General features: G+C 39.1%; 1 protein-coding gene and 1 pseudogene across 3 annotated transcripts in view; both read left to right on the top strand.

Moving 5' to 3' along the window:
- B4GALT6 (beta-1,4-galactosyltransferase 6) overlaps positions 1-27,708 on the top strand; it is a 64,263-nt gene that overhangs the window by 12,445 nt on the left and 24,110 nt on the right. For 2 of the 3 annotated variants that reach the window (XM_025365005.1, XM_025365007.1), the window contains exons 2-4: positions 6,123-6,239; positions 14,050-14,163; positions 26,455-26,579. In XM_025365005.1, the coding sequence (XP_025220790.1) occupies positions 6,123-6,239; positions 14,050-14,163; positions 26,455-26,579 (356 nt within the window). The remainder of the gene's footprint in view (positions 1-6,122; positions 6,240-14,049; positions 14,164-26,454; positions 26,580-27,708) is intronic. The other variant, XM_025365006.1, reaches the window with a different exon arrangement.
- LOC112611812 lies at positions 3,389-3,481 on the top strand (annotated as a pseudogene).

Genomic DNA, 27,708 nt, shown 5'->3' with positions numbered 1-27,708 from the left:
GCTGGGATTTGAATTCTGGCTCCACCACTTCCTAACAACTATGTGACCTGCGGCAAGTCATTCAACTCCATGCTTCAATTTCTTTATCTGTAAAATGGAAATAATAATAGTACTTGCCTTATAGAGTTGCTTGTGAGGATTAAATAGGTTAGTGTATGTAAAGTATGCTTGACAAAGAGAGTATGCTGAATTTTTTTAAGCTGTTGTTTTTAAGTCCTCCTTAGCATCTGCAGCATATGACATGGTTGACCTCACCCTCTTCTTTAGTCTATTAGCTTTTTCACTGTGTTCAAGCTGAGATTAATTCACTTTGGGATCTTTTGTCTTTGTGCTGCCTATTTGTGGTCTGTCTTCACCTTTTTATCTCCCTTTTGGATAATTTTTCCTCTGGGAATTTATCACGATAGTTCCAGCTTTTACATTTATTGAATGTCTCTCCAAATGGTATTTCTAGCCCTCTTTTAGCTTCGGTCCTACATTTATAACTGCATCCCAGATTGCCTGACCAACATCATCATCTCCCTCTCAAAATCACTTATTCACTTGACTTTTGTTAAGAGACCTGGGAACTGTGGCAGCATGTCATAGCAGCTAGGAACAGAGATGTCAGGATCACAGGGATGCTGCGTTGGTGTCCTGCAAAGCCCAGGAAACAGTTCTGGATCCCTGCAGGCAGGCATGTTCTTCTTGTCTTGAATCCTTGCAGCACTGTTAGTGAGCAAAACTGGATGTGGAAAGGGGCTGGGAGGCAGTTTTATAGCAGATGTGTCCCTTAATTTCCTTAAGTGAAGAATTAGACAAGTTCATAAATCTCTTGCCTTGCAAACTCGGGATAGAATGCCTGGCCTAGAAGCTTTCATAAACTGTTGAAAATAGGTTTTATTTTATTTTTTAAATTTTTTGAGATGTTATCCCCTGGGAAGCAGAACTGGTAAATAAGTTAGATTTATGTCTCTCAATGCAGAGTCTAATAGAAAATGAATGAAATTAGAGAACAAACAGCATGGTTTTAATTAAGCAGTGGTAGGTTTCCCTATTTGTTTTCTGAGATGAGGGTTCTTATAAATTGGAATAGAAAGACAAGGATTTTCTCTACCTAAAGACTTGCCAGTATGACATTACATTTTATTTTTTGCAATCTATCCATCGGACAAAGGGCTAATATCCAGAATCTACGAAGAACTTGAATTTACAAGAAAAAAACAACCCCATCAAAAAATGGCAAAGGATATGAACAGACACTTCTCAAAAGAAGATATTTATGCAGGCAACAGACATGAAAAAATGCTCATCATCACTGGTCATTAGAGAAATGCAGATCAAAACCACAATGAGATACCATCTCACGCCAGTTACAATGGTGATCATTAAAAAGTCAGGAAACAACAGGCTGGAGAGGTTGTGGAAGAATAGGAACGCTTTTACACTGTTGGTGGGAGGGTAAATTAGTTCAACCATTGTGGAAGACAATGTGGTGACTCCTCAAGGATCTAGAACTGGAAATACCATGTGATCCAGCAATCCTATTATTGGGCATATACCCAAAGGATTATAAATAATACTGTGATAAAGACACATGCACACATATGTTTATTGTGACACTTCGCTACAATAGCGAAGACTTGGAACCAACCCAAATGTCTATCAGTGATAGACTGGATAAGGAAAATGTGGCACATATACACCATGGAACTATGCAGCCATAAAAAAGGATGAGCTCATGTCCTTTGCAGGGACGTGGATGAAGCTGGAAACCGTCATTCTCAGTAGAAAACTATCACAAGATCAGAAAACCAAACACTGCATCTTCTCACTCTTAAGTGGGAATTGAACAAGGAGAACACATGGACGGGAACATCACACACTGGGGCCTCTTGGGGGTGTGGGGGTTAGGGGAGGGATAACATTAGGAGAAATACCTAACGTAGGTGACGGGTTGATGGGTGCAGCAAACCACCATGGCATGTGTAAACCTATGTAACAAACCTGCACGTTCTGCACATGTACCCCAGAACTTACAATTAAAAAAAGACATTACATTTTATACTGCTACTGATAAGCAAGTTTTGGGTTTGGGTTAACATAGTTTTACGTTTGGAAAGCAGACAATTAGAACCATTCTCATGCTGGTTTAGTGTGTCTTGCAACCCTTTGACATAGCACTTTCTTCCTGTTAACGACCACTCTCTATTTAAACACAGCTTCATTCCCTAACGGGTTTTGGTCTTTAGGGATTAAACCCATGAGGACCATTAACCTGCGGAATGTAACTCAGCTGTAAATGATTTGGAATAAATAAATAGATTTTCCATTTGGAGAAATTGGTGTCTAGCTTAATTTTGGTCTTCATTTGTTTAATGAATAGTAAATGCACTCTTTTTCACCTTTGTTAGAGGTACCATAAAAAATCATTTTTAAGGCCAGGTGCGGTGGCTCACGCCTATAATCCCACCACTTTGAGAGGCTGAGGTGGGCGGATTGCCTGAGCTCAGGAGTTCGAGACCGGGCTGGGCAACATGGAGAAACCCCATTTCTACAAAAAATTAAGTGGGCGTAGTGGCAGGTACCTGTAGTTCCAGCTACTTGCGAGACTGAGGTGGGAGGATCGCTTAAGCCTGGGAGGTGGAGGTTGTGGAGAGCCAAGGTCGAGCTACTGTACTCCAACCTGGATGACAGGGTGAGACCCTGTCTTAAAAAAAAAAAAAGAAATCATGTTTTTTAATGGTTTTGTTACCTACAAGTTAGATAAGTTAAAAAGTTGTTTCCAGGAAACACAGTAATGCATATAATGCTCCTACTTAGCATCTCATTTCTTAGGCCAGGATCAGTCCTGGAAGTAGAACTTTTTTGCCTTAGGCTGAGTTCTAGTACTTTGTAGCAGGTTTTCTTTTCACAGTTTGGTGTAGCACAAATATGAGATGTTTATATTACTGACAACAAATTTCATATGTAACTTTAGGATTAAATAATCCAAGGTGTTGGAAACCAGGTGTCATTAGTAATCTGTGTGATGCTGCCCCACCCACATCATTTCAGTTGAACTTTGGGTCTTCATTTTGGCCGAGTTGTTAATGTTAGCTTGTCTTTTATTGAACATTTTCCTGCATTTTTGTTGGCCGTTCTTTTAGTTTTCTTTTTTCTCTTCGTGTCTTTTCTTCCAGTTTTTCATAGTTATCAAAGATGAATTTATTGTTGTAGATACTTTCATTATTAAAAATTAATATGGATTAATTCAATTAGAAAAAGTCTAAATGTACAAGAATGGGATTAGGAACTAATACATTTAAAAATAGAGGAAAATAGAATTGAGATATTCAAGACAGATTATTTAAATATAAGCAATGGAATACACAAATATGACAAGTCTTATAAAAATAAAAGGGAGTGCTTGCTCTGGCAGCAAATATACAAAAATGGGAACAATACAGAGAATATTAGCATGGCCCCTGCATGAGGATGACATGTTTATTTTCAAATTTTACATAGAAAAGAAAAGGGAGAAAATAATTAAAAATCAAAAGTAGAGGAGATTCAAAAATTATATAAGATTATGCATAGCTTTACCTAATTTGAATATCTCAATGAAATTGTTGATTCTCGGGGACGAAATACTCCAAATTGAGTCAAGAATAAGTAGAAACTGAAATACATCTAATACAGTTTCTGGTAGAGGGCAGGCATTCAACAAATCAACAAATTGAATACATGAACAGAGAGGAATTGGAACAGGCATCTGATTACAGCTTTTTTTTTTGACAGAGAGTCTCGCTCTGTCACCCAGGCTGGAGTGCAGTGGCACAATTGCCGCTCTGCTCACTGTAACCTCCGCCTCCTGGGTTCAAGTGATTCTCCTGCCTCAGCCTCCCGAGTAGCTGGAGCTACGGGCATGTGCCACCACGCCTGACTAGGTTTTTTTTGTTTGTTTGTTTTTGTTTTTAATTTTTTAGTAGAGATAGCATTTCACCATGTTGGCCAGACTGGTCTCATACTCCTGACCTCAAGAGATCACCTGTGTTGGCCTTCCAAAATGCTGGGATTACAGGCATGAGCCACCACGCCCGGCCAGATGATGTCTTCCTTTTATGAGAAGTCAGTTCAAACTTTTAAGGGCTTAATATCTGCCACACTGTATCAGTTGTTTCAGAGTTCAGAAAATGACAGCAATGTGTACAGTCTATTTTATGAAACTAACATTAAGAACAAACCATAGAAGGCGAAAAACCCAAAAACCTTACTTATGAATATATATTTAAATTGTTATGAATAAGTTTTCCCCCATATGATCTATTTATTTTAATTATTTTCAACTTTTATTTTAGATTCAGGGCATACACGTGCAGCTTTGTTACACGGGTATATTGCATGGTGCAGAGGTTTGGCGTATGATTGATCCTGTCACCTAGGTAGTGAGCATGGTACCCAATAGGTAGTTTTAAACTTCTGCCTCGCTTTGTCCCTCCCTCTTCTAGTAGTCCCCAGTTTCTGTTGTTACCATCTTTATGTTCATAAGTACCCAGTGTCTAGCTCCCACTTAGAAGTGAGAACATGTGGTATTTGGTTTTCTGTGCCTGTGTTAATTCGCTAGGATAATGGCCTCCAGCTGCATCCATGTTGCTGCAAAGCACATGATTTTGTTCTTTTTTATGACTGTGTTCTTCATTCTTTTAAAGTCCACTTAAGTACAAAAATGTAGTCAAAATGTGTTGTATTTGTATTTGTATTTGTAAACTAGTATAGTAAATTCAGGTGTAAGCAAGTTAAATCTAATTACAGGACTACTTTCTAGAAAGCCTGTAGACATGCTCTTAAAAATGATACCTGTAAAGCTTAGGTGAAACCTGGATTTCTGTTTCTCTCTTTTTTCTGGAGGTGAAAGAAAAGTTTTATTTTACTCTGCTTTTCTAGTAGTTTTATTTATGCTCTGCTCGTATGTACTTTGAGCAAGTTCACATTTACATAAGAAGTGGGAAAGACGGTAGTAAACATTAAATTTCTCTCATCCCTCTATTCCATCTGGAGAAACTAGAGCAGGACTTAGAAAATTAATCAGCATTCTTAATTTTTTTCATTCAGCATTCATCTTTTGAGAGTGTCATTACTGTATTCAGAGACAGCTTATGTTAAAATTGAGTCATTAACTGAGACTTGCAGTTTCTTGGTTTTTGCCATGATAGTGAGCCTCTGCCTCTCATCTAAATGGAGTTTATGATTTTTAGCTTTGTGTTTAGAGACTTTAAAGAAGAATGCACTACTTGCACAAATGCCTTGTGGAAACGAGGAAACTGAGATCCAAGGAGCTGTACAAAGTTATGCACAGCGCTAACAGAATTGGGACCAGGAAAGGAGTTTCTTACTTAGTTCTGTGCCTCTGGGGAGTCTGGACATCTCAAAAGTTAGGGATTTTTGTGATAAAGCTTTGTCAATTTACCAGTTTCTCCCAGCAGAGGAAATTTGGAGCCTATTTTTGAAGCACTTATTGTGAAGAATTAAATTGACTCGCTTTAAAAATACACATTGATTTTGATTTTATTTGCTTTTACCCTGCTGGTAGATTTGTGATTGAAAGGCAGTGTAAAAGTTTAATTAACTCTTAGAAGTGTCCCAAAGAGATACTTATCCTAGATCACCCCTCTCTGCAAACACATCAAGAATTTTCAGGACCATTGCAAGATCTTTGTTCATACATTATGGGATTTATAAGGAATCCTAGCTTTTGTGAAGTTTTTGGTAGGAGGAAATTAATATTTTAATTAGAGAAACTGAATTATAACTAAGATTGAGTACTTGTAATAAAATGCCTTTTTGAAATTTCTAAGTATATTTTATAGTAGAAAATCACTTATGGATATGGGGTTTCATTATGATATTTTAGTTTGTTCAGTTAGTTTCATTTTATTTGATAGGTGGATATTTCAACTTTTTTTGTTTTTATTGCTTTTAAAAAATCAGTTTGTTTTTGTCAGTTTTTATGGTAGGCAATATTTTGTATTTCTCTTTTCCCTTTGGACGTGCTGATTGAGTCAGTTTATGTTTATTGGGCACTTCACCAATTCTGAATATTATTTTATTAAATATTAAAGCTTACTGAGTTATGACATTTTTTCTCTATTTTTCTTTTATAGCCAACACATATCTCTTTATGGTACAAGCTCGAGGTATAATGTTGAGAGAAAATGTGAAAACAATAGGTCATATGATCAGGCTGTACACAAATAAAAACAGTACGCTCAACGGTACAGGTAAGACTACTTCCTGCTTTACCCCTTGTAGTCACAAAGCAGTAAACCAAATCTTTTACAGTCTGTTCTGCCTTCAGGTAACTTCCTGTTAAAGATGAAGGTATCTTCCCCTAAGCGTCCTGGCAGATTATTTTACTGTGCAAATCGAGACCGTTACCTATTTTAGGATGTATGAAGGTGTGGTCACAAAAGTGATGAGATTTTGTACAAACACTTAAGTTAATTCTTGCAAACAAAATATAGAAAGCAGCTTCTACTTTTTCAATTCACATATTGTATTAAAGAGAAATTAACCAGAGAATAATTTATTCATCTTAGTAAGCCATACTACCATCTCTCTTTATGTTCATTCTAGTTCCTAAGTTGTTCTTCCAACTAGGTCTAGAAAATAGTTGCTTTTAATTGTAGAAGATTGTTAGTAGTTTTATGGCCTTTTTAAGGAGCTAAAGGAGAAATTTTATAAAATTGGAAATTGGTAACTACTCTTGTCTTTTTATTTTATTTATTTATTTTTTTGAGACGGAGTCTCGCACCGTCGCCCAGGCTGGAGTGCGGTGGGGCAATCTCGGCTCACTGCCAACTCCGCCTCCCGGGTTCACACCATTCTCCTGCCTCAGCCTCCCTAGTAGCTGGGATTACAGGCGCCCGCCACCACGTCTGGCTAATTTTTTTTATTTTTGGTAGAGATGGGGTTTCACCGTGTTAGGCAAGATGGTCTCGATCTCCTGACCTTGTGATCTGTCCGCTTCAGCCTCCCAAAGTGCTGGGATTACAGGTGTGAGCCACCGTGCCCGGCCTACTCTTGTCTTTAAAATGTCACCTGAAAGTAGAAGCTGCATTAGAATCCCAGGAGGTTAAAATCTAATAGGCTGAACCAGTGATTTAATGATGGTAGAATTGATGTAAATAGATCTCACTATTGTGGAAGAATGTTCATGCTCTTTTATGGCAGCGTTGCCACAGTGTCTCCCAAAGTTATTAGGTGTTACTTTAAAGGATTCAGTGGGGTTGTCAGTTGTTGTACCCTTTATGGTCTCATTTTGAAGAAGTAAAAATAAAGATTTAATTTGTGTTAGTAATTCTTCCTTGTGTCACTGTAAACCTACACATTCTACTAGGAGAAAGTCTGTCTTCCACTGTAGGTGTTCTTTCTTAAATGTATGTCAAGGTGGGTGATAGTTTTAGACCCTTCTAAAAATTCAAGATTGTGACATATTGATCTCAATGTAATATCACGTGTGCTTTTATAAAATCCAGTTTAGTCATTTGCCTAATATGTTTATGATGCCACAAATCAAAACACTCTTGTTTTATTTTAATTTTTTAACCTTGAAGGATTTTTTTTTTTTTAGAAGGACTGTCTCAACATAGTTGATGTTTTAATATTACAGTAAAAGTCTTGTTAACTATTCTTTAGCATGAATGAATCTTCTGAATAGTCGGTCAATTTTAGAAATTTAAACATTTTAAAAGCTTCTGTAGGATTTGTGCTGGTAGAATAAGTTGATTGTAAAAATGTTCACTGAAAGTTTGTTCAACTGAAAGGAAATAGACATCTCTAAGTTGGTATATTTGTGGGAGTGCTAAAAATTTGTGCATATCAGGTTGTTTTCCCTGGGATATGAATAACGTATATGTCTGGATATTGAGCATGATTAGGAGGAATGATTATATGGACAAGGCAATCTTTCCCCATAGTACCCTGCAACTAAAAAAAAAAAACTTGGAAACTTTTCATAGGGTTCCTTTACTGATGGTAAAACTGTTCTCAGGAAACAGTCATTGTATACATTAGGGATTAAGTTTGGATGTAACAGAGACCTGTCTGTGGTGGTTTAAACACATGAGTCTTTCTGTTCTTATGTGAAAGAACTCTGCAAGTTGGATATCTGTGGCTGGTTGTGGAGGCTCCTTAAAGTAAGTCATCACACTTCATTTTCTGCTATCCATCATGTAGCTCCGTGGTTAACTCATAGTCTAAGATGGCTGCTTGGGTGCCATCTTGGTGTTTGAACTTGGGTCAGTAGGAAGGAGGAAAGGGAGAACAAAGAAGAACAAATAAGGGACCCCTTTTCTGGAGCCTTCCCAGAGGTCCCATACAGTATTTTTTCATACAGTTAATTGGCTAGAACTTAACTGCATGGCCACATGCGATAACACTGGGAAATACAGTCTTTGACCAGAGTGTGCTGGAACTCTAGTGAAAGTGGCATTCTGTTACCTAAGGGGAAAGGGAAAAATGGAGTTTGAGTCAGCAATGAGGCTCTGCCGTGTTCATTTAACCAACATTTGCTGAATATAGTTAGTATATTTAACCAGATATTGGAAACACAATATTAAGAAAAACAGTCTCCTTTAATATGAGGATCTCTAGGCCTCTGGGAGAGATGGAAACATAAATAATTATTTATAATGCAACTGGTTATTTCTGCATAGACTTCTATAGATACAATATCCAAAAAAGAAGATAATGGTCTATAAGGTGTACAGAAAGCTAACTGAGCTCTAGAGGAGAATTGATTAATATGCAGTGGCTCATTTACAGTTTAACACTAAATGATAAATAGATTGTGATAGTTATAAGCACATTTGATTTCCAAAAGGGGTTTTTAATCCTGTACCTGCCCTTCTGTGGCATCAAAATACAAATAGATGTATACTATTTTTGTAAAGAAATTACACACTCTCATAATCAGATGATGCCGTGTAGCCCACAGAGCCAGTCAAATTATGAAAACAAGATGTATTCAGTGAATTCATCTAATTACTGAAGAAGATAAGGGCCATGCAATGTTAGAGTGGATAGGTTTGTTGGAAATAACCCAGCATGCCTCCTCATTTGATGGATGTATGAATTGAGGCCCCCAGACACTGCCAGACTGACAAGACAAGTTAGTGGGAAACAGACTAGAACTCTCATCGGTTTCTAACACCTGTTTTAAGCTGCTGTTTAGCAGGAAAATAAACACCATTAAAAGGTGTTCTTGGGTCCTGTTCTCCTTTTCCTTTAGGTGATAAGGTCCAGTGAGAATTACTAGGGGATCCATCTGGCAGTTTTCATTCTTTGTTTCCCTTTTCTTTGGTTGTGTTTCTGGAAGGGAGGAAGAAAGCAGGGGGCCCAGAGCTCATCTTATTTTTATCCATTCATTAGATGAAATAATGTCTACCTTTTGTAGCAGTTGTGGTGGATCCCAAATGCATCTGTCATGCATAACCTTTTAAAATGGTTCCTGACTTTGAAAGCAGTGGTTATACATGATGGACATTGTTCACCTAACCACTTTTGTAGGAATAATAATTCTGTGGGTTTATTACAGTGAAATCTCTAAAAGCTTAAATCATTATTGGCTGTATTATCATTTGTGAGGTGTTTGTTTACGGTATGTTCCTACTATGTTGTAGGTACTTTTATTAGGTGCTAGAAATCAAAGACAATTTGATTTTAATTAAAAGAGATATTCAGAATAATAGATGAGTTGGTAGATAGACTATATACACATAATACATTGAGAAGACACAAATACCACTGAACAGAGTACTCCAGGAGTGTGGAGGTGTTTCTCTAAGTCTGGCAGTGAGTTGAGCTCCTTACGATGTGGCCAAGAATAGCACATGTTTAGTTCTAAAACTTGGTATTCAGTGAAGTGAATATAATGATATTGCGTAACTTGAAGGCACTTAAATGTGGTTCTTTAAAAACTAATAAAAGTGATGGAATGTTTACTTTGTGATTCAGTCATTCTAGCACTAAAATAAAAAGTAGAACAATTCTTTCTGGCCCTCCTGTTGCCATTTGACTCCCCAGAAGGAGTTAACAGTTTGTTTTGCGGAAATGTCTAGAGAGCAGAGCACTTCTGTGAATTGGATGCGGGTTTAGAGAGTCATAGCATGTGGCTAAGAGAAGGGGCCCAAGCATTAATGATAAAATGAATAAATCATGCAGAATAAGAAAATACTCTTATTTAAAGTTAGTGCATGACATTAACAAAAGGATTGAATGAAAACGTAGATATTTTTCTGCCTCAGTATTACAAGAAAATGAGCCTTGTAACATCTCAAGGCAGATGACCCCCAGGGACAAACTTACTCTTTTGGTTTTTTTTTGTATTTTAAAATATTGTTATATCATAGTTGTACATCCAAGGACAACCTTATTTATTGTCTCATTCTTGTGAATGTGTAGTGTATAGTATGTCCTTAATAAAAATTGAAGAGATTCAGAAAAATGATCATCTCTATATAGCTAGCCCATCTTTTTCTGGTGGTATGTGCAACAAAAGCTATAATATGAGCTGTGTGTGTGTGTGTGTGTGTGTGAGAGAGAGAGAGACAGAGAGAAAGTGAGCGCACGCTAGCTAATTAGTGAACAACTTGCCATTCACTATTTATTGTTTTAACTGCTCACTTATTCATACTGAAAAGCACACTAACTTTCTTGCATTTTTATTTTAAGTAGAACTTTTTATATTTTAAAAGTAGAAAAGGGTATAATAACAACAGTCTCCTAGCTTACTCCTCCCTGAGTCCCAATCCTCAGAGAACTAACAATTTATTGTCTTTATGTTTCTGTCCTGCTGTCTCTTGATTTATCAATTTTAACTACTTCTGTTATGGAAGAAAGACATTTAGTATTATAGTCTCACCCCAATTTTACGTATCCTTATCCCCAGTATAATTACATCACAATTTAAGTTCAATCGGTATTGTTGATGTTGTTAAGAGAATGTAGATAATGGTTTGTTTTCCTGAGTCTAGTTGTAATTATGTTTGTTTTGTAGACCTGTTTATTTTTGTTGATGTTACTTGTTAACTCTTTTTTCCCTCCAGTTTGCAGAACCTTCTTAATCTGTCACGGATTTTCCCTTAGGCACATGAGTTGACCACTCTAAGGGGGGTTTCCAAAATTCCCATGCCATTGTCTTCTCTCTTCCAGTGCTGCTTTTGAGAAGTCTGTTGACTATCCTGATTGCAGTTACTGTTCATGGACCAGTTTTTTCTTTCTGGAGATGTTTGGGATCTTTTTGTATTGTTAAATTTCACAAAGAGCATCTTGGAGCTTGGTTTTTCTTCTCTTGCTGGGAGCAGTCCTATCAATATGGAATATCTTACCCTTCAATTCTCCAAAATATTTTTGTATTATTTCTTTGATAAGTTGTCTTCCTGCTATTTTCCTTTCTTTTTGGAAATCCTATTATGTATCATCATTTCTCTCTTGTTTTTCAATTCTTTTTCTTTCCTTTCTGTCTTTCTGGGAGATTGCTCTGACTTTATTACAATGCTTTGATTTGATTTTTTAAATTTTGGCAAACTTACTTTTAAGAATTCTTTTTGTGTGTTTTTCTTTTCTTACTGTCTCCCTCAAATAAGAATGCCTTATCTTCCTTTTCAGGAATATTGAAGATAAATAAGTAACTCTAAGGTATAAATCAATGAACTTGACTAGACACTGTTACAGAACTCATAACAATAGTGATCTTAAGCAGTTTTGGTGGGAGTGACAGAAACCCAATTCATGCTCATTGCACTTGCTCCTACCACTAGCAAAGTAGGAGTCCCCATAAAAAGAGAAGCCCTTTAAAAAAAAAAAACTTGAATTTTGGTATATATCTATCTACATATATATATTTAAAGTATCTTAAGTAAAGAATCAGGCCAGGCATGGTGGCTCACACCTGTAATCCCATCACTTTAGGAGGTTGAGGCAGGAGGATTGCTTGAGCTGAGGAGCTGGAGACCAGCCTAGGCAACATGGCAAGACCCTGTCTCTGCAAAAAATACAAAATTAGCTGGGTGTGGTGGTGCGTGACTGTAGTTCCAGCTATTAATAGTTGGGAGGCTGAGCTGGGAGGATCACTTGAGCTGAAGAAGTCAGTGCTGCAGTGAGCTGTTATCATGCCACTGTACTCCAGCCTGTGTGACACAGCAAGATCCTGTCTCAAAAAAAAAAAAAAGAATCAGAACTTTATTGGACTTCCTTCCACTTGCTTTTGCTTGGTATCTTTAAATCTTTCAGATACACGCGGAATACATTGAGCATGGGCTACCAGAGTAGTGTCTGTGGTCTTGGTGTGTCACTGGGCATATAAAACGATTAATGTTCACTAAATTTCTCCTCCCCTTGTCATTTGGAAGATTTTCCTTGTCAAATGCTTGCCAGCACTCCTACAGGGAGAGACAGTGGGGAGGATTGTCTCATTGGGGCTTTCCCACTTCCTGATAGAATAGGCCTTAGCAGTTGTACCATCATTGATCTCTCTCATGTTGGGGTTTTCTGGGAGTGCATTTACCTTAACACTTTACTGATGCCCTGTGAAATTTGTAACTGGGGTTTCCATGCAGTTCTTTGGAATTGGACCTTCTCTTGTGGCTTCTGTTTCTTCCTTGGTGCCCGACCTGGAACCTTTGTCCATCCCAACACCCTCTGCTTAGCAGCCGTGGCAGGGCCTCTTTCATTCGACAGCCTTGCAGGTGGCGTGAGACTCTGCCCTGAAGTACTGTCCTGACTCCCACGCTGCATCCTCACCAACTCCATTGTGACAATGACTGAATATTGATGTTAGGGAAAGGTGTGCAGGGGAGGTGCTTAGTTTTCTTTGGCTCATCTCACATACTTCTTATCTAATTTGCAGGATTCTGTCATTAGCCTATGGTCAGAGGGTTTAGCTCCTACATTCTCTCTCATTGGAGCAGATTACTCAAGATTCAAAGAATATCTTCACATTTTCCTAAAGTGTCTGCCTGAGTTTCACTTTCTGTGGTACATAGTTTGTGATCCAGGAGACAGACAATAGTTTAATGAGCTGTTTCCATCTCTCATTTCTTACTCATTGCACGTTGATGTCATTCTCTTAGACCAGCTTCCCTACATAACAGGAAACCTGCATGTCATGATTCCTAGAGTTGTGTCTCAGAACTTTGCTCCAGAAAGGGACTGAAATGTGATCTCTCTGGTTCCACATTCAAAAATTCTAAGCCTGTGACTCTCTCATGGGTCAGGTGCTCATCTCTAATCGCTCATAGCTACAGTTACTAACTATTTCTATGGGCCAGGGATTGTTCTCAGCACCTTACACATTTTATCTTATTGAAGTTTAAAAATGACAGTATGAAGTAGGCATAGTGGGAAACTACATCATGTCCTGCCCTGTATCACACAGCTACAGTGTGTTGGAGCGAGAATTTGAACTCAGGCATTTGACTTTGGTGCCGTGTATGCAGTTTAACTTGCTAACTCTAAAGATAATGGGCCTAATGTAACGATAGCTCCAGGGCTCCCGCGGGGCTGCAGCCCGCAGGCTGGGAATGACTAACTTAAAGGTTTAGAATGAGCTGTATTACAAAAGTAAGTTGAGTGGGTAAATCTCAGTTTCTACAGTGTGAGGTGGTAAGAAAACATTACTCCCACCCCTCTGCTCTGTGGATGCTAGTAGCAAGCACGCAGCAGTTTGGAACACCCATGGCTGTGCCATAGTGGAGGGGATTCCCTGTTATACTTTCACACTCCCTTTAGATCGGGCTCAGCCAGAGGAGGGATGGGAGCAGGTGTTCTCACATGGTTGCAAATGGGACTGCTATGTCTGTATGCAAGGATATAAGGGTGTGCTGCTCTCTGGATGTCCCTTGGGAAATCATGCGGAGAGGTCTGTTCCCAGCAGCAGTTTGCTGTTCTCTAGTTCTTTAAAGATAATTGATTTTAAGTACTTCTGTAGATTGTGTGCTGTAGTTTTCTCACAGTGACAGTGACGTATTTCATTCCAGGGACAAAGCAAAAGGCCTTTTTGTTTTTGTAACTCTTTTCTCTCTCTCCAAGATTATCCTGAAGGCAATAATTCAAGTGATTATCTTGTTCAAACAACAACGTATCTTCCGGAAAACTTCACATACTCACCATACCTCCCCTGTCCAGAAAAACTGCCTTATATGCGTAAGTCGTCATCTAATTTTGACTTAACTATTTACTTGTGTTACAGTACGGTCATAAAAACCACATGATTTGAGTGCAGCAGGATCAGGTCATGTGCACCTGGGTGCAAATGTTTATATTATGCAGCATGTTATTTGAACTTTTTTTTTTTTTTTTGGCAAAGTGCTTTTTGAAGGGGGATGATTGAAAAGCTGAAGAAAAATACAAAGGGAGAAAATGACAAATACCCATCTTGCTCCCACCCAGTTTTAAAAACGAATACTTTGGCTAACCTATGTCCAAGTTCTTTTAAAACAGTGTTTAAGAGAGTAATTAATGTGTAGTCTACTTTTGAATATGTTAAAATGTTCCTGGTTAAGCAATCCTTTTTGACCACCATCCCCAGCACCGACTCCGCATTCCTTCCTCAGAAGTAACCTCACCTCTACTGAGAGTTTGCTGAGTATTCTCACCGGTTATGAAAATTGTTTTTTACATAGATAGATGTCTGTATAGAAAATAGATATTGTTTCAAAGGAGAATTTATGTAAGTTGGTCTTAAAAAGTGCATTTCATTCTTATAACTTGGTTTTTTACATACTTTTTTGAGAACTACCCATGTTATTACATATAGATCTAATTTTTTCCCCTTAACTATTACTGTGTAGTAATAGTCTTTGTATAAATGTATCACATCTCATTTACCTGTTTTCCCACTGATGGACTATTTAGGTTGTTTCAACTTTTTGCTATCACAAAATAGCAAAAAAAAAAAATATATATATATATATATATATATGTATGTATGTATAAAGAACAACAGAGTGTGGGTTTTCCTGTGCATGTATACTTGAGGGTTGATGGCTAGTGGTGGAATTGCTGGGTAGGTTGGCTCAGTTTTTCCAGATTTTGTCAGTTGCTCTCAAAAGCAGCTATACCAGTTTATATCCATAACAGCAAAGCATGAATGTACCACTTTGATACAGATGGACTTTTAAATTCTTGCTAATCTGAAAGATTAACAAATGGTTTCTTATTGTTTCAATTTTCACTTCCCTTATCCTGGTGGGTTTGAGTAGGTTTTCCCATGTTTGTGTTTTTAAATTTTCTCTCCTGTGACTTGCTGCATCATGGGCTTTATCAGTTCCTGGTTGGTTATTGTGTGTTGGTATTGATCTGTAAAAATTATTTATATTCTGGCAGTGGCCTGTTTTCTGCTATGTGTTTCGTAAGTATCTTTTCACGCATTCCCGGGCTTCTCATTTTATTTTGTCTTTTATTTTATGGAAGTTTAAAATCATAACATTTTCAAATGTTTTTATCACTTTACCTAGGGGTTTTGCTTTTTTTTGGTCTTAAAGCTTTTCTTACCCTGAGGCCATACAAATAAATACCTTTATTTCCTTCTAATGATTTTACTATTTTGTTTTTAACCTTTGTGTGTAATATGTCGTAGTGATAAAGCTACTGTACTTTAAATATATATTTTTAAAATTATGAAGATAATACATAATCATTATTTAAAAAACACTATACTGTACTCTCAACACTCAGAAGCTACACAGCTATTATTTTGGCTTTTCTTTCTTTTTTTTTTTTATGTCTTCTACCCCTGCCCCATGATTTTTAAGCGTACTTTGTATGTGTAGGTTTGTATCTTGGATTTGATATAATTAAAGATTTATATAAACATCTTTTTGAATTGCTTATTTATCCATATTCTGATGTATTTGGTATCTGTTTTTTATTCTTTACACGAGCTTTTTAAATTGAGGAAATTAGCCTTTGCCTATCGTATTTGTAGGGTTTATTTTAGTTTATTGTTGATAGATATTATATCTCGATAATAAAAAGAAAGATTGACCTAATATCATCTAAGGCCATGGCTTTTAGTCCTGAGGGTGCATCAGAATCACCCTGATCATCTTGTCAAGCCTCATTGCTGGTTCTTGCCCTCAAGTTTCAGACTCAGCAGGTGTGGAGCGGGCCTGAGAATCTGCATTTCCAACGAGTCCCGCAAGGTGATGCTGTTGCCGCTGAGCCTTAGGCCACGTATTGAGACCCACTGATCTAGAGTAGTGGGCCTGGTCCCTGGTAGTTAAGAAAAAAATTCTCAAGTGATTCTAATCTTGCTGTCTCTTTGCTATACCATAATAAAGAATGGAACTCAGTGATTTTTATGGTTGTCATTACTTTGTTATTGCAGCCTTGTTTTCTTAAAAATGAATACTTTTGTCTGTGTAATACCGAAACCACTGGGTAATGCTCTGTTGAAATATTGATTACAATAATTTCATCTTCATAATTTTCATATTCAAGGTTTATAGTTTCAGGAAATCTTTCTGTTCTTGATTTAGTTGCCATTTTCTTTAATTAGTGCTTTATGAGTACTAATTAAACTATTTCAAAGCATCTGTCTGCCACTTCCTCATTCTGGTACTCCTCTCCTCCCGCCCCACAGCCCATTGTACCGTCTCTGTCATGGTGACTGAGAGATTGCGTCGTGCGTGGCTGCTGTGCACTGCCTTTACACTGGGGGTGGGGAGCGGCCTCAGCACTGCTGCCCCTTTTCTCTGCTTCCCTGGGATCCTTGCATTCTTTTGTAAGAGAGGATCACACTGGTGTGGCCAGCCATCTTTTCACAGCAGGCCCTCTCATGGGCTGCCAACTTTGGGTCCTGTCCCAATTTTGTGCCCAGTTAGTGGTGGCCGTGGTGGCCATGATGGCAGGGTGATTTGGTAGAAAATACAGCCACATACAGGTAAGGGTTTAGAAAGGAGCCATGGGTACAGCCAACATAACGAGGCTTCTGCCAAGAGAGCCTTGCACAAGCTGTCCAACAGAGCGCTTCATTAGTCCTGTGACCTCCGCAAAGTGGAGGCTTAGTTTACGTACCTGTAAAACCTGGGTTTCTAACATCACCTGCAGAGTGTGGTAAGGATAGAATGAAGCACAGTGCCTGAAGTTTGATAGGCGTTAATTTGATTCTCCCTTTCTTCTCCCTCCTTCTTTGAATAATAGAGCCAGACTTTACAATGGTCAGGGGAATGAGACACCTAGGAGAAATGTGTGGAGTTTAGAAGTTTTATTCTTAGCTATGTATCCTTACATTTTTTTACTTAGAAAGATAGTTTTCATTGATAATAGAGAACAATGCAGTAAAATACATAAGTGTAAAATCTCACAATAGTCACACAAAATAATTGAATGTGATTCTTTCCCAAATAATAGAAGGGATTTGTGTAAGAATTAGATCTACTTGGATGAAAACCATCAAGTACAAGTGATATTTACTTATAGTCACTAAAAGTGAAGTTAAGGCTTAACATTGGTGTATTTGATTATCCTGTTGTAAACTTTGATTTTTACCTAATACAGCAATGGAAACACCGGCACTGGATTTCTGTAAAGATAAAGTGAATTTTTCAAACTAGAATGCAGATAAAACAGATAAATGTTTCATATATTTCAGCAGTGTTTCATATTCAATAGTGGCCAATTACACTGTAAAATCTATTTTAATGTGTATTTTTATATGAAGAATATGAATGAATACTTCTTTCTTGTTAGTGTTTATAGATTCTCCAAAGGGCAAATCCACATTCAGCTTTATTGCATTTATGTAAGTTTCTTTGTGCTAACAAAGTAAAATAGAAGTTTCACCTTGTCTGAGGCTAAAAATTAATAAGTGCTTAGTGTGGATGTTTTGATTTTAATTTTTATGGGTGAGGTAGAAATGGAAAATGTCAACTGCATACTCTGCATTAGACTGAAAATAGACTTACCTTTAGTTTTCCTATCTTTTAATTCTTATTCAAATAGAATACGTTTGCAGTGACCTTTATATATTCTGTTCTTACTATTTGTGGAATAGTTCCCTTTATGGTTTAACCCTGATAGTTTCTATAGTTGCTAACCTTATGAATATAACAAAAGCTCCAAGGACTTTTTGAGATGAATTTAAATAATTCAAATGAAAATCAGCAAAGAAGGAAAAGATAAGCAAGCAAACTTCAGCAAAGCTCAAATAATGCTCATGTAACAACCATCATGCATATGTTTATTGTAAAAAAAAAAAATTAGATGGGAGCCATTTGCCATTTTAGAGTTAACCAGTCATTGATGAACAGCTGCTGTACAGCAGTCCCTGTGTTGTTCATAGAAGCAGGCACGGGAGAGACAAAGCTGAACATGGTCATGTGTGTGGCAGCCCAGTGCAGGTAACACACTTGGAGAAAGGCACGCTATGAAAAGCTTATCAGGTCGGGCGTGGTGGCTCACGCCTGTTTCCTAGCACTTTGAGAGTCCAAGGCGGGTGTGTTACCTGAGGTCAGGAGTTCAAGACCAGCCTAGTCAACATGGTGAAACCCGTCTCTACCAAAAACACACACACACACAAATTAGCTGGGTGCAGTGGTGCGCGCCTGTAGTCCCAGCTACTTGGGAGGCTGAGGCAGAGAATTGCTTGGAACCTGGTAGGCGGAGGTTGCAGTGAGCTGAAGTCGCACCGCTGCACTCCAGCCCGGGCGACAGAGTGAGACTTTGTCTCAAAAAAAAAAGTAAAAAGGTTATGAATGTGGCAAAAGGGAGACAGCAGTTTATTCTGCAAGGGAAAGGACGATGTCAGAGAGAGGTGTCATTAGAACTGGGTCTTGCAAGACAACTGAGAGAGAACAGCATCACTATGAGGAGGCTCTGTGTATTCCGGGACTGGAGAGCGGTCGGCTGTGCCCAGAGAGGGTGTGTAAGTGGCGTGTATCGGAAAGGAGGCTGGCCAGAAGGGTCTTGTGTAAAGGCCTGAGGAATCTGAGGGCCTTGTGGGTTCCATCATTCCTAGGCATCCATGAGGTGAGCTTCAGAGGGAGAAGAGCCTGTGAGCTTATATGCAGATGGTTGATTTACGAGCCTGTGTCCATTTCTCTCAGGCGAGAGTGCATGATTTTCAAAGGGTCTAGGGGCAAAACAAAAACAAAAAACAAAACAAAAAACCAAAAGCAAAAATAAACAAAAAACCCCACTGCTTTAGGGAAATGGAGAACCTTCAAAGGCTTTAGGCAGATGAATGATGGACTAGGATTGTATTTTAGGAAGATTATTCAGATGAGAAGCTGAAAAATGGGTGAGAATGGAGAAATACTGGGATCACCAGGAGACCAAAGAGGAGCTTGCTGCAGGGAGCCCACAGGCAACAACAAGGGCATGTGCCAAGCCTCTGGCGTTGGAGAGAGGAGGAGGCACAGAAAAGAACCTACAGGGTACCGTTGGCCAGATGTGGTGACCAATTGAGAGGTGAGGATTAATTTCCAGGTTTCAGACTTGGTGACCATGAACTGAAGCGATACAGAGTAACCATCGCATTTGGAGGATGGGGAAGTTAGTGGTTTCTGTTTGGGCTGTTTTGTTTGAAGTTCAGGAGGGTTAACTTGGGGTCTGACTTTCATAAGAGATCTGGACTGAGATTAGAGGAAGTGAGGTGGGAAGAAGGCTGAGAGTGGGTCCCTGAGAAGATCCGTACTTGTGAGGTGAGTGGCGGTTAACAGAAGAAGGGGAGACAGGAACCTAGAGAAGCCAGAGGATGGTGTCTGGGGGGCCAGGGAGGAACACATTCCGGAAAGAGACTGCTGTGTCTTGTCACACACCTGCAGACAGCAGGGAGAGTGAGGAACTGTGAAAGGGCCACTGAATTTGGTGCAGAAAACGGATGGAGAATACAGCAACCACGATTTCAGTAAAGTGGTTGGGAAAGAAGCAAAGTAGACTGTCTTGAGAAGTGAGTCAGATATGTGTGAAGACTGTAGGTGAAACGAGAGAAATTTGGTGGCAAGGGGAAGGAGATTAGAGGAACTGAGGTGGGAAGAAGGCTGAGAGTGGGTCCCTGAGAAGATCTGTACTTGTGAGGTGTGTGGCGGTTAACAGAAGAAGGGGAGACAGGAACCTAGAGAAGCCAGAGGATGGTGTCTGGGGGGCCAGGGAGGAACACATCCCGGAAAGAGACTGCTGTGTCTTGTCACACACCTGCAGACAGGAGACAATGCCTCAGGTTGAAGAGTGAGCATGGAAAGCCTCAGGAATGCCTCCTTCCCTGAGGAAGCCTGAGGTTTATTTGGAGATGAGGTGGAGAGGTAGGGTGCTTGTGCCTGCTATGTCTGTTTTCCTGAAGCAGGAGGCCTTGTGTCCCTGAGAGGATGGCCAGGAAGGACTGAGCAGCTTGAAAGGGAGGAGTAAGTATTTAAAAAGTTGTTGTAGGGAATGAAAAGTAGAGTCAACTAATCATAAATTAAAAGGTGACAGGTTAGCCTAGAGAGCCCCACACCCCACCCTGGTGGGGTCACAATACAAACAAAAGTGACACTTGTTTTTGCTGAAAACTTACTATGCTTAAGGCAATATGTTAGGTATTGCCACCCAAATGATGGGATTAATCCATATGCTTATGTGCTTTCTTTAGTTATGTTTATTAGGTAGAGAATTGGAGCATGGATAATTGTCACCACAAGGATGGGACCTGTAGCCCAGGTGTGGCAGGTTGGGGCGGTGGTAGATAAGGTGTTTGTCAGTGTGTAGGTGCTGTGATTGGGTGAAGGTCATAGAGCTGCATTTCTCTAAGTGTGATTCAGATGACATACACTTGTTAAAAATGCAGCTGGGGGCCGGGCGCGGTGGCTCACGCCTGTAATCCCAGCACTTTGGGAGGCCGAGGTGAGTGGATCATGAGGTCAGGAGATCGAGACCATCCTGGCTAACATGGTGAAACCCCATCTCTACTAAAAATACAGACAATTAGCCAGGCGTGGTGGCGGGCGCCTGTAGTCCCAGCTACTCGGGAGGCTGAGGCAGGAGAATGGCATGAATCCGGGAGGCAGAGCTTGTAATGAGCATAGATGGCGCCACTGCGTTCCAGCCTGGGTGACAGAGCAAGACTCCGTCTCAAAAAAAAAAAAAAAATTGTGGCTGGGATACTTGTTAAAAATGCAGCCTCTGAGCTAAACCCTAGACTGTGAAAGTCAGGGCTCTTGGTTGCAAAGCACAGAATATACTTTATCTGATTTAAGAGAAAAAAGAATTCATGAAAATATATTAGAGAGCCCAGAGACAACCTGGGTGGCTAGAGAATTAGGTTGAGAAATTGAGCAGCCAGAACAAGGCTCAGACCACTTTGAAGCATCCCCTGCTGCCACTTGTCAGGGCTTACACCTCCTACCAGCACTGCTTAGGTCTGGAGACCAGAAGTGCCACTTGTTGGTTCCCGTAAAGCTAGAAGCTTTTGCCACCACTTTTACTGTGGAGAGAGAGTTTTGCAGAGTACCCTTGTCTTTATATTGTTTACTACTGCTTCCATTCTCCTGTGGGTGCATTTGGTCACATGACCACTCCTACCTGCTAGAGGGGTTTGGAGAGTGGGTTCTAGCTTTTTCCTTTGAAAGGCAGGACTCAGTGGTGGGTAGTTCAAGCTGTTGAAATGTGTTCAGTTAAAGCCAGTGGACAGAACCATGACCCATGAGCTTCAACTGACACAGAAACTTTGACAGTGTGGCCAGTCACCTGCATTTTAAACAAGCACAGCTGGCAATTCTTAGGCACACATCAAAATTAGCAAACCACTTTATGCAGAGGCCAGATAGAGGAAAATGTGGATATAGCAGAGAGGACTTCAAGTCTTCATGAAGTTGAGGAGGGACTTCATGGGAGGAGAATGGTAGAAGGTGAAAGGGAAAGAGGCTTTAATGAGAGGGTGCAGTGTCAGAGGTGAAAGCCAGTCATTTCTAGGTGACTGTGATTCAGGGTCTGGACACAGAGCTGGGTGTCACTGTGAATTCACTATCATGAATATTGCTGCAAGGAACATAATAGTGCATGTGCCTTTTTGGTAGAATGATTTATTTTCTTTTGGATATTTACGCACTAATAGGATTGCTGGATCAAATGGTAGTTCTGTGTTTTTTGAGAAATCTCCAAACTGCTTTCCACAGTGGCTGAACTAACTTACATTCTCACCAACAGTGTATAAGCATCTCCTTTTCTTCCCGAGCCTAGCCAGCATCTGTTGTTTTTTGACTTTTCAATAATGGCTTTTCCTATTGGTGTTTGATGGTGTCTTATTGTGGTTTTAATATGCATTTCTCTGATGATTAGTGGTTTGGAGCATTTTTTCATATGTTTGTTGATATCTGAATGTTTCCTTTTAAGAAGTTTGTATCTTTTGCTCATTTTTTAATGGGGTTATTTGTTTTTTGCTTGTTTAAATTCCTTATAGATTCTGGATATTAGGCCTTTGTTGGATGCACAGTTTTGCATAAATGTCTTAAAGAAATATTTTAGCACCTGATGGAGCCAGGGAGTAGAAATGCAGGTAGATGGAAGCAGGGATGAGACAGGAATCTTCCTATTAATTAATTAATTAATTCATTCATTCTGTGTCCAGGCATTGCCCTTGGCAGTGGGGATGTGTGACTAATGCTCTGTCTTATGTTTAGAATGCTCAGGTTTGGTTGCTTCAAGAAAACTTGAGTAAGAAATCCTTTGTAAGCAGCGGTTGTAAAATTTTAGAAGTCGAGAAGCTTAAGTAAAGCATTTGAAATAAGCAGTGTCTAGTGTTGGCTTCAGAAAGGACAGGAGATGACCGATGGCTGGATGCCTCATAACTGTTCAGTCTCAGAGCTATGCTCAGGAGGCAGCACAGAGGCTGGGGGAGGGAATGTCCCATCTTATCATAAAAATGCTTTTCTAGCTTTGGAGAGGAATTTACCCTAAGGGACATTTCTAGGGGAAATTCAGGTCTTTCTCTGACACGGTCATCAGCTCTTTGAGCTGTGCACATTTAAAACCCTAAGGGTAAAACAGACAAAACCAACATATCCAGAATTAGGTTTTAGGTACCAAAAAATAGACATAGGCTCCAAACAAAATGAAACAGTCATTTAAAACTATTGATTTATAGAGCAAACAACTCTCTGGAGATTATATGGCTTAAATTTTACTTGAAATGGTAGAAAAATATAAATGTAGGTAATTCATAGGTTTTGAATATTTGTTATTTTAAGAATTATATTTTAATAGAAAAATAAAATCCTAAATCATGTCGTGTGATACATTATCTACAGCACAATAAGCCTGTTGTTTTGGCCCATGCATGCCTGGCTTTCCCAGATGGGCAGCATTGCTGCATATCTTGCAAATTCAGCATTAGGAAATTATAGTAAATGTCCTACATAACCAATGGTGCAACTAAGTTACCCTCACACATGACAGAAGCAGTTTGGCACACATGACTGGAAGGTAGCTTCCAGCTGACTTGAGTTCCTTGTCCTCACCTTGACCCTCTAGGGGCTTGGCAGCCCCTCCACTCTTCAGACACTCAGTTCTCCTGGTCTTTCCTTTCTAACCCCAGCACCACCTTCAAAATAGTGAAATTCAGTAAATTTACATTTGCTGATTGTGATTACAGTACTGGGTAAATGGATTTCAGTCAATGTATTTATTTTCTGATCTTTAAATCTCTAACTGGGAAAGAAACCACTTGTGCTAGTTAAAAATCTCAGATTTATATGATCACATCTGGGATTAAGAACAACAAATCTCTGATTAACCACAGAGGAGAGTGAAGATTGGCTGTCCATGGAGTTCAGTGGATCTCTTCAGTTGCTCTTGAAATCTCAGCAAGTGAAATAAAGGGGACTGGCCCAGTTGGTGGCATCCTTCTTTGCAAGAATGCCTTCTCTGGCTTCTTGCAAGAACCCCCTTCTCTGGCTTCATTCATAGCAGTTGGTTTTCCGAAGCCTTTTGTTTTGTTTTTAAAGCAGTGGAAGGCTTTCTTGAGTGAAACCTAAAGGGGACAAAAGAGTACGTGAAAGAGATGAAAGTGACTGTGTTGGGGGAGCCTGAGTCCTCCTTCCTCCAACCACAGGATCCCTGAGAGAAGTCCTTCCTGAGGACGGTTTGGAAACCACACCATCATTAGTTTATCTGCAGTGTACTTCTTCCCGGCCACTCTTTTTATAACATGCCCTCTTCCCTTCCCTTCCTATGTACAGGATCTTCTCCCTAATACCACTCCCCACAATGATGCGTGTTTGTTGTTCCTGTCTTCTCTGATCATACTTTTGCTGTTCCCAGTGGTGGCAATACCTGTCCTGGGAGGCCTGCCCCGCATACTCCCCAGTATAGCGATGTTGCTGTTACCACGGGTAGCGTGCCCCCGGGTCAATCTTTAGCCTACCATCAGCAAATTATTAGGATTTCAGAGCAAAGGGCAACAAGCACATAGGAAAGCTCCTGATGGACTCTGAGGGGTGTGGATGGGGTTGGGGTGGGGGGCGGTGCACAACCCCGAGGAGTGTGAACTTAGGATACCTCAGGCATGGGGATAGTGATGGACAGAAAAAGCCGTCTCTACTGAGGGAAAGAAATAAAGCCTGTCTCTTGCCAGCACATATGCGTTGGAGATGGAAATTAAACTGCAAATGATGCTGGAGAAAACTGCTGACAATAATGATGATTACAGCTGTTGAAGCAATAAAGCTGGAAAAAAGACAAAAAATTTGGTTTAACAGTGCAGAAAGAATACCAGCTTCTGTTACTTATATGAACTGCTTATTATTTAGCCTAATTACTATCATTTTAGCAATCATGCATACTATTAAATGTATCAGATTTATTTGTGTAAATTTTATTTGATTACAATGTTAGATTCCATTCTTTGTCAGCTGAGTCATGATAGTCTGTACTTACGTTGACCGATCAATCTTACGTTTTACTTACTCTTTCTCTGCAAGTTCATAGGTTTCTCTTTCTTTTAGATGAATCTGACCTTTGTAAGATTAGCTCGTTTGCGTATCTTGTCACACTGAAGGCTGAGTGTTTTGTTATAAAAGACTGCTTATGTTGTCAGTAGAACAGGCAGGCATTAGAAGATAGCAATTCGTTTTCTAACTTATTCTGGGAAGCAGGTATTTCGATGTAAAATATTCTAGCATGCCTGCGTGGAGGCTACTGACAGTGCATCCTGGTTAGGATGAAGTGGGGACAGGAAGAGAGGCTATTGTGAAAACTCATACAATATAGAATAGCAGGAGCAAAGAGGCTCTCTGGAGAGGAACTGAGTGTTTTTTATGTGAAATTGTGGCTACATGAAACTCAGAAGACTCGAAATGGGAAACCTCAACATTTGTTGGTTTGTATTTTATGAGATGAGGTCAGAGAGAAGAATTTGGCTGGAGGGCGCTCCAGAGCAATTTGTACCTATTTGGAAGTTAACAGATGACATTAAAACTGCTAAAAGATGATCTGTAGTTTTGCTCCAACAGCCTTTTCCATCCTGTTCTCTCTAACAGTGAAATCATTGAATATAGCATTGCTTTGAAGGGATGTTAGTGATCATGCAGCTATTTTAATTCAGGGGGAGATACAGAGACTTCCTGATTCTTAGTTCTGTTTTGGGGTTAATGGAAGTGGTTTTCTATTCAAGATTCGTTCCTGTTTCAATGGTATACATCAGAAAAGCTGCTAGTAAGAACACCTCCAGTAATGTCGTATATTTGTTAATTTGGAGAACGAGTGTCTATTAGACCAGGAATATCTCAGAAGTAGTTTTTCAGTTTTGTATGCCAAGGGGCCTGATATATGGTAAGTGCTCAGAATCAATGCTTTGAATTCTGTTTGTAAATTCCCTCTCTTAAGAAATGTCAGTAGGTAACAGTAATAGTAGCTAACATTTGTTGGTTGTATCTAATGCCTGACACTGCATATGATCCTTCACACAGGTGATTTCTCGGAATGGATACAACCACCTTGGGAGGCAGGCACTACTGTCCTTTTTACAGAGGTGGAAGCTTAGGCACAGAGAGGTTAAATGATTTTCCCAATAGACAGAAGCTGGGAATCAGTTCCCAGTCAATCTGACTGCTTATTTCATTAAGTACTGTGCTATTGTGTCCCCTATGTTGAAAATATTAAAATTAAAAATGGTATTAAAATATTTGAATAGTTGTTAAATTGCAGTGTTAAGTTATAATGACATGCAAACATTTTCCAAAGAATATTAAATTATTCGATATGTTACCCAAAAGCAGAAAGTTTTTAAAAAGAATTTGATTTTCTTTGGCTAATTTACCAAACATAGTAGGGTGACCGTATATATTATCATGGAAACTAAAAGTGAAAGGGGGTACTATTCATAATTTTGTGGTGGTAATAGGAATAAACTGTATTTTCCTGGCAACTAAGTTATGCCATCACCCTGCTGATTATTATTTGTTCTACTAGATCTTTGAGGCAAAAAATATTAAAACATTTCTTCACATTTTTAATTTGCAGGAGGATTCCTCAGTGTCAATGTAAGCGAAGTCAGTTTTGATGAAATTCATCAACTCTTCTCCAAGGATTTAGATATTGAGCCAGGGGGTCATTGGAGGCCAAAAGACTGTAAACCCAGATGGAAGGTGAGGTAAATTCTTTTCATAAGCTATTTGATTGTTACTATGCGTTTGAGGAAAGAATGCGCTTGATTCAAAATACAGAGACAAATGTCTTTAAGTCTTGATAAATTTAAAACATCAGTATTTTTGTCTTTAATGTTTACTATTTATAATTCAAATGTGATTTAATTGTTAACGTGTGAAGACTGTAAATGCACCTGTGTAGATACAAAATAGATGCTCGGTTCATTCTCTTTGAGTTCCTGGTAATAAATACGTGACTTGAGTTTGGCTTGGAAAACAGATTTTTTCTGTTGTTCTGTTCTGTTTGGAAGAGAGGCTGTGAGTTCCCTGCCTCCTGCAGCTGTCCCTAATGATTACTGACACCTGCAAGCATAGCCTCACCAATTTCTGGAATCGTGAGAACTCACTCGGAGGATATTAATATCCTGATTTTCAGTTTGATCTGGCGTTGGGGTCTTCAAGCTGTGTTTCTCAGAATCCAAGATTATAAAGAGGCTGCTCAGAGATCACTGTGGGACTTGAAAAGTTGGACTTTGGGCTCTTCTTGGCTTCAGAAGGCACAGCCCAAGCTTTCAGTCTTTTTGGTATGTCAGAATTCTATTCAGTGTTTTGTTTGAAAAACTGTAAGGGGGTGGGTTTGCCTCTGCTGCTTTTGAAAAATTGGAAGCCATAATTTAAACCAGACTTGCCCTCAAACCTGTGAAGTTGGTTAATAAGTGCATATTCATCTAATGTTATTACGTTTGAGTAAGAAATAGCATTTGTGTAATTCCAATGAAGACTACAACTGATTAAATCAAATGTTATTTCCTGAAGAATTGTGATATAATCTTGATCTGGAGACAGTTTCAGTTTTCTCTTTTAAAACATTAGTATACTTCTAGAATATTTGTATGTTCACCTCCCCCACACAAAAAAAACCCCACTGGTAGGAAGGAAAATCATATGTTGTTAAACTCATGAAAAAGACCCTCTGACTTCATCTACCATGAACTCTTTGTGTTTGAAGATGTGTATTATTTGTATCTGTATTCCCAACACAGAGCACATTGTCTTGTGTGAGTTAAGCACTAAACACAGTTTTGTTGAATTAACTCTATAAGGCAAATAAAAGCCTTTTTGGCCTTGT

The sequence above is a fragment of the Theropithecus gelada genome, chromosome 18 (assembly GCF_003255815.1).
Source record: "Theropithecus gelada isolate Dixy chromosome 18, Tgel_1.0, whole genome shotgun sequence".
In the NCBI taxonomy this organism is placed as follows: domain Eukaryota; kingdom Metazoa; phylum Chordata; class Mammalia; order Primates; family Cercopithecidae; genus Theropithecus; species Theropithecus gelada.
Note: the sequence above shows the minus strand (reverse complement) of the source record. Positions and strands in the feature narration are given on the sequence as shown.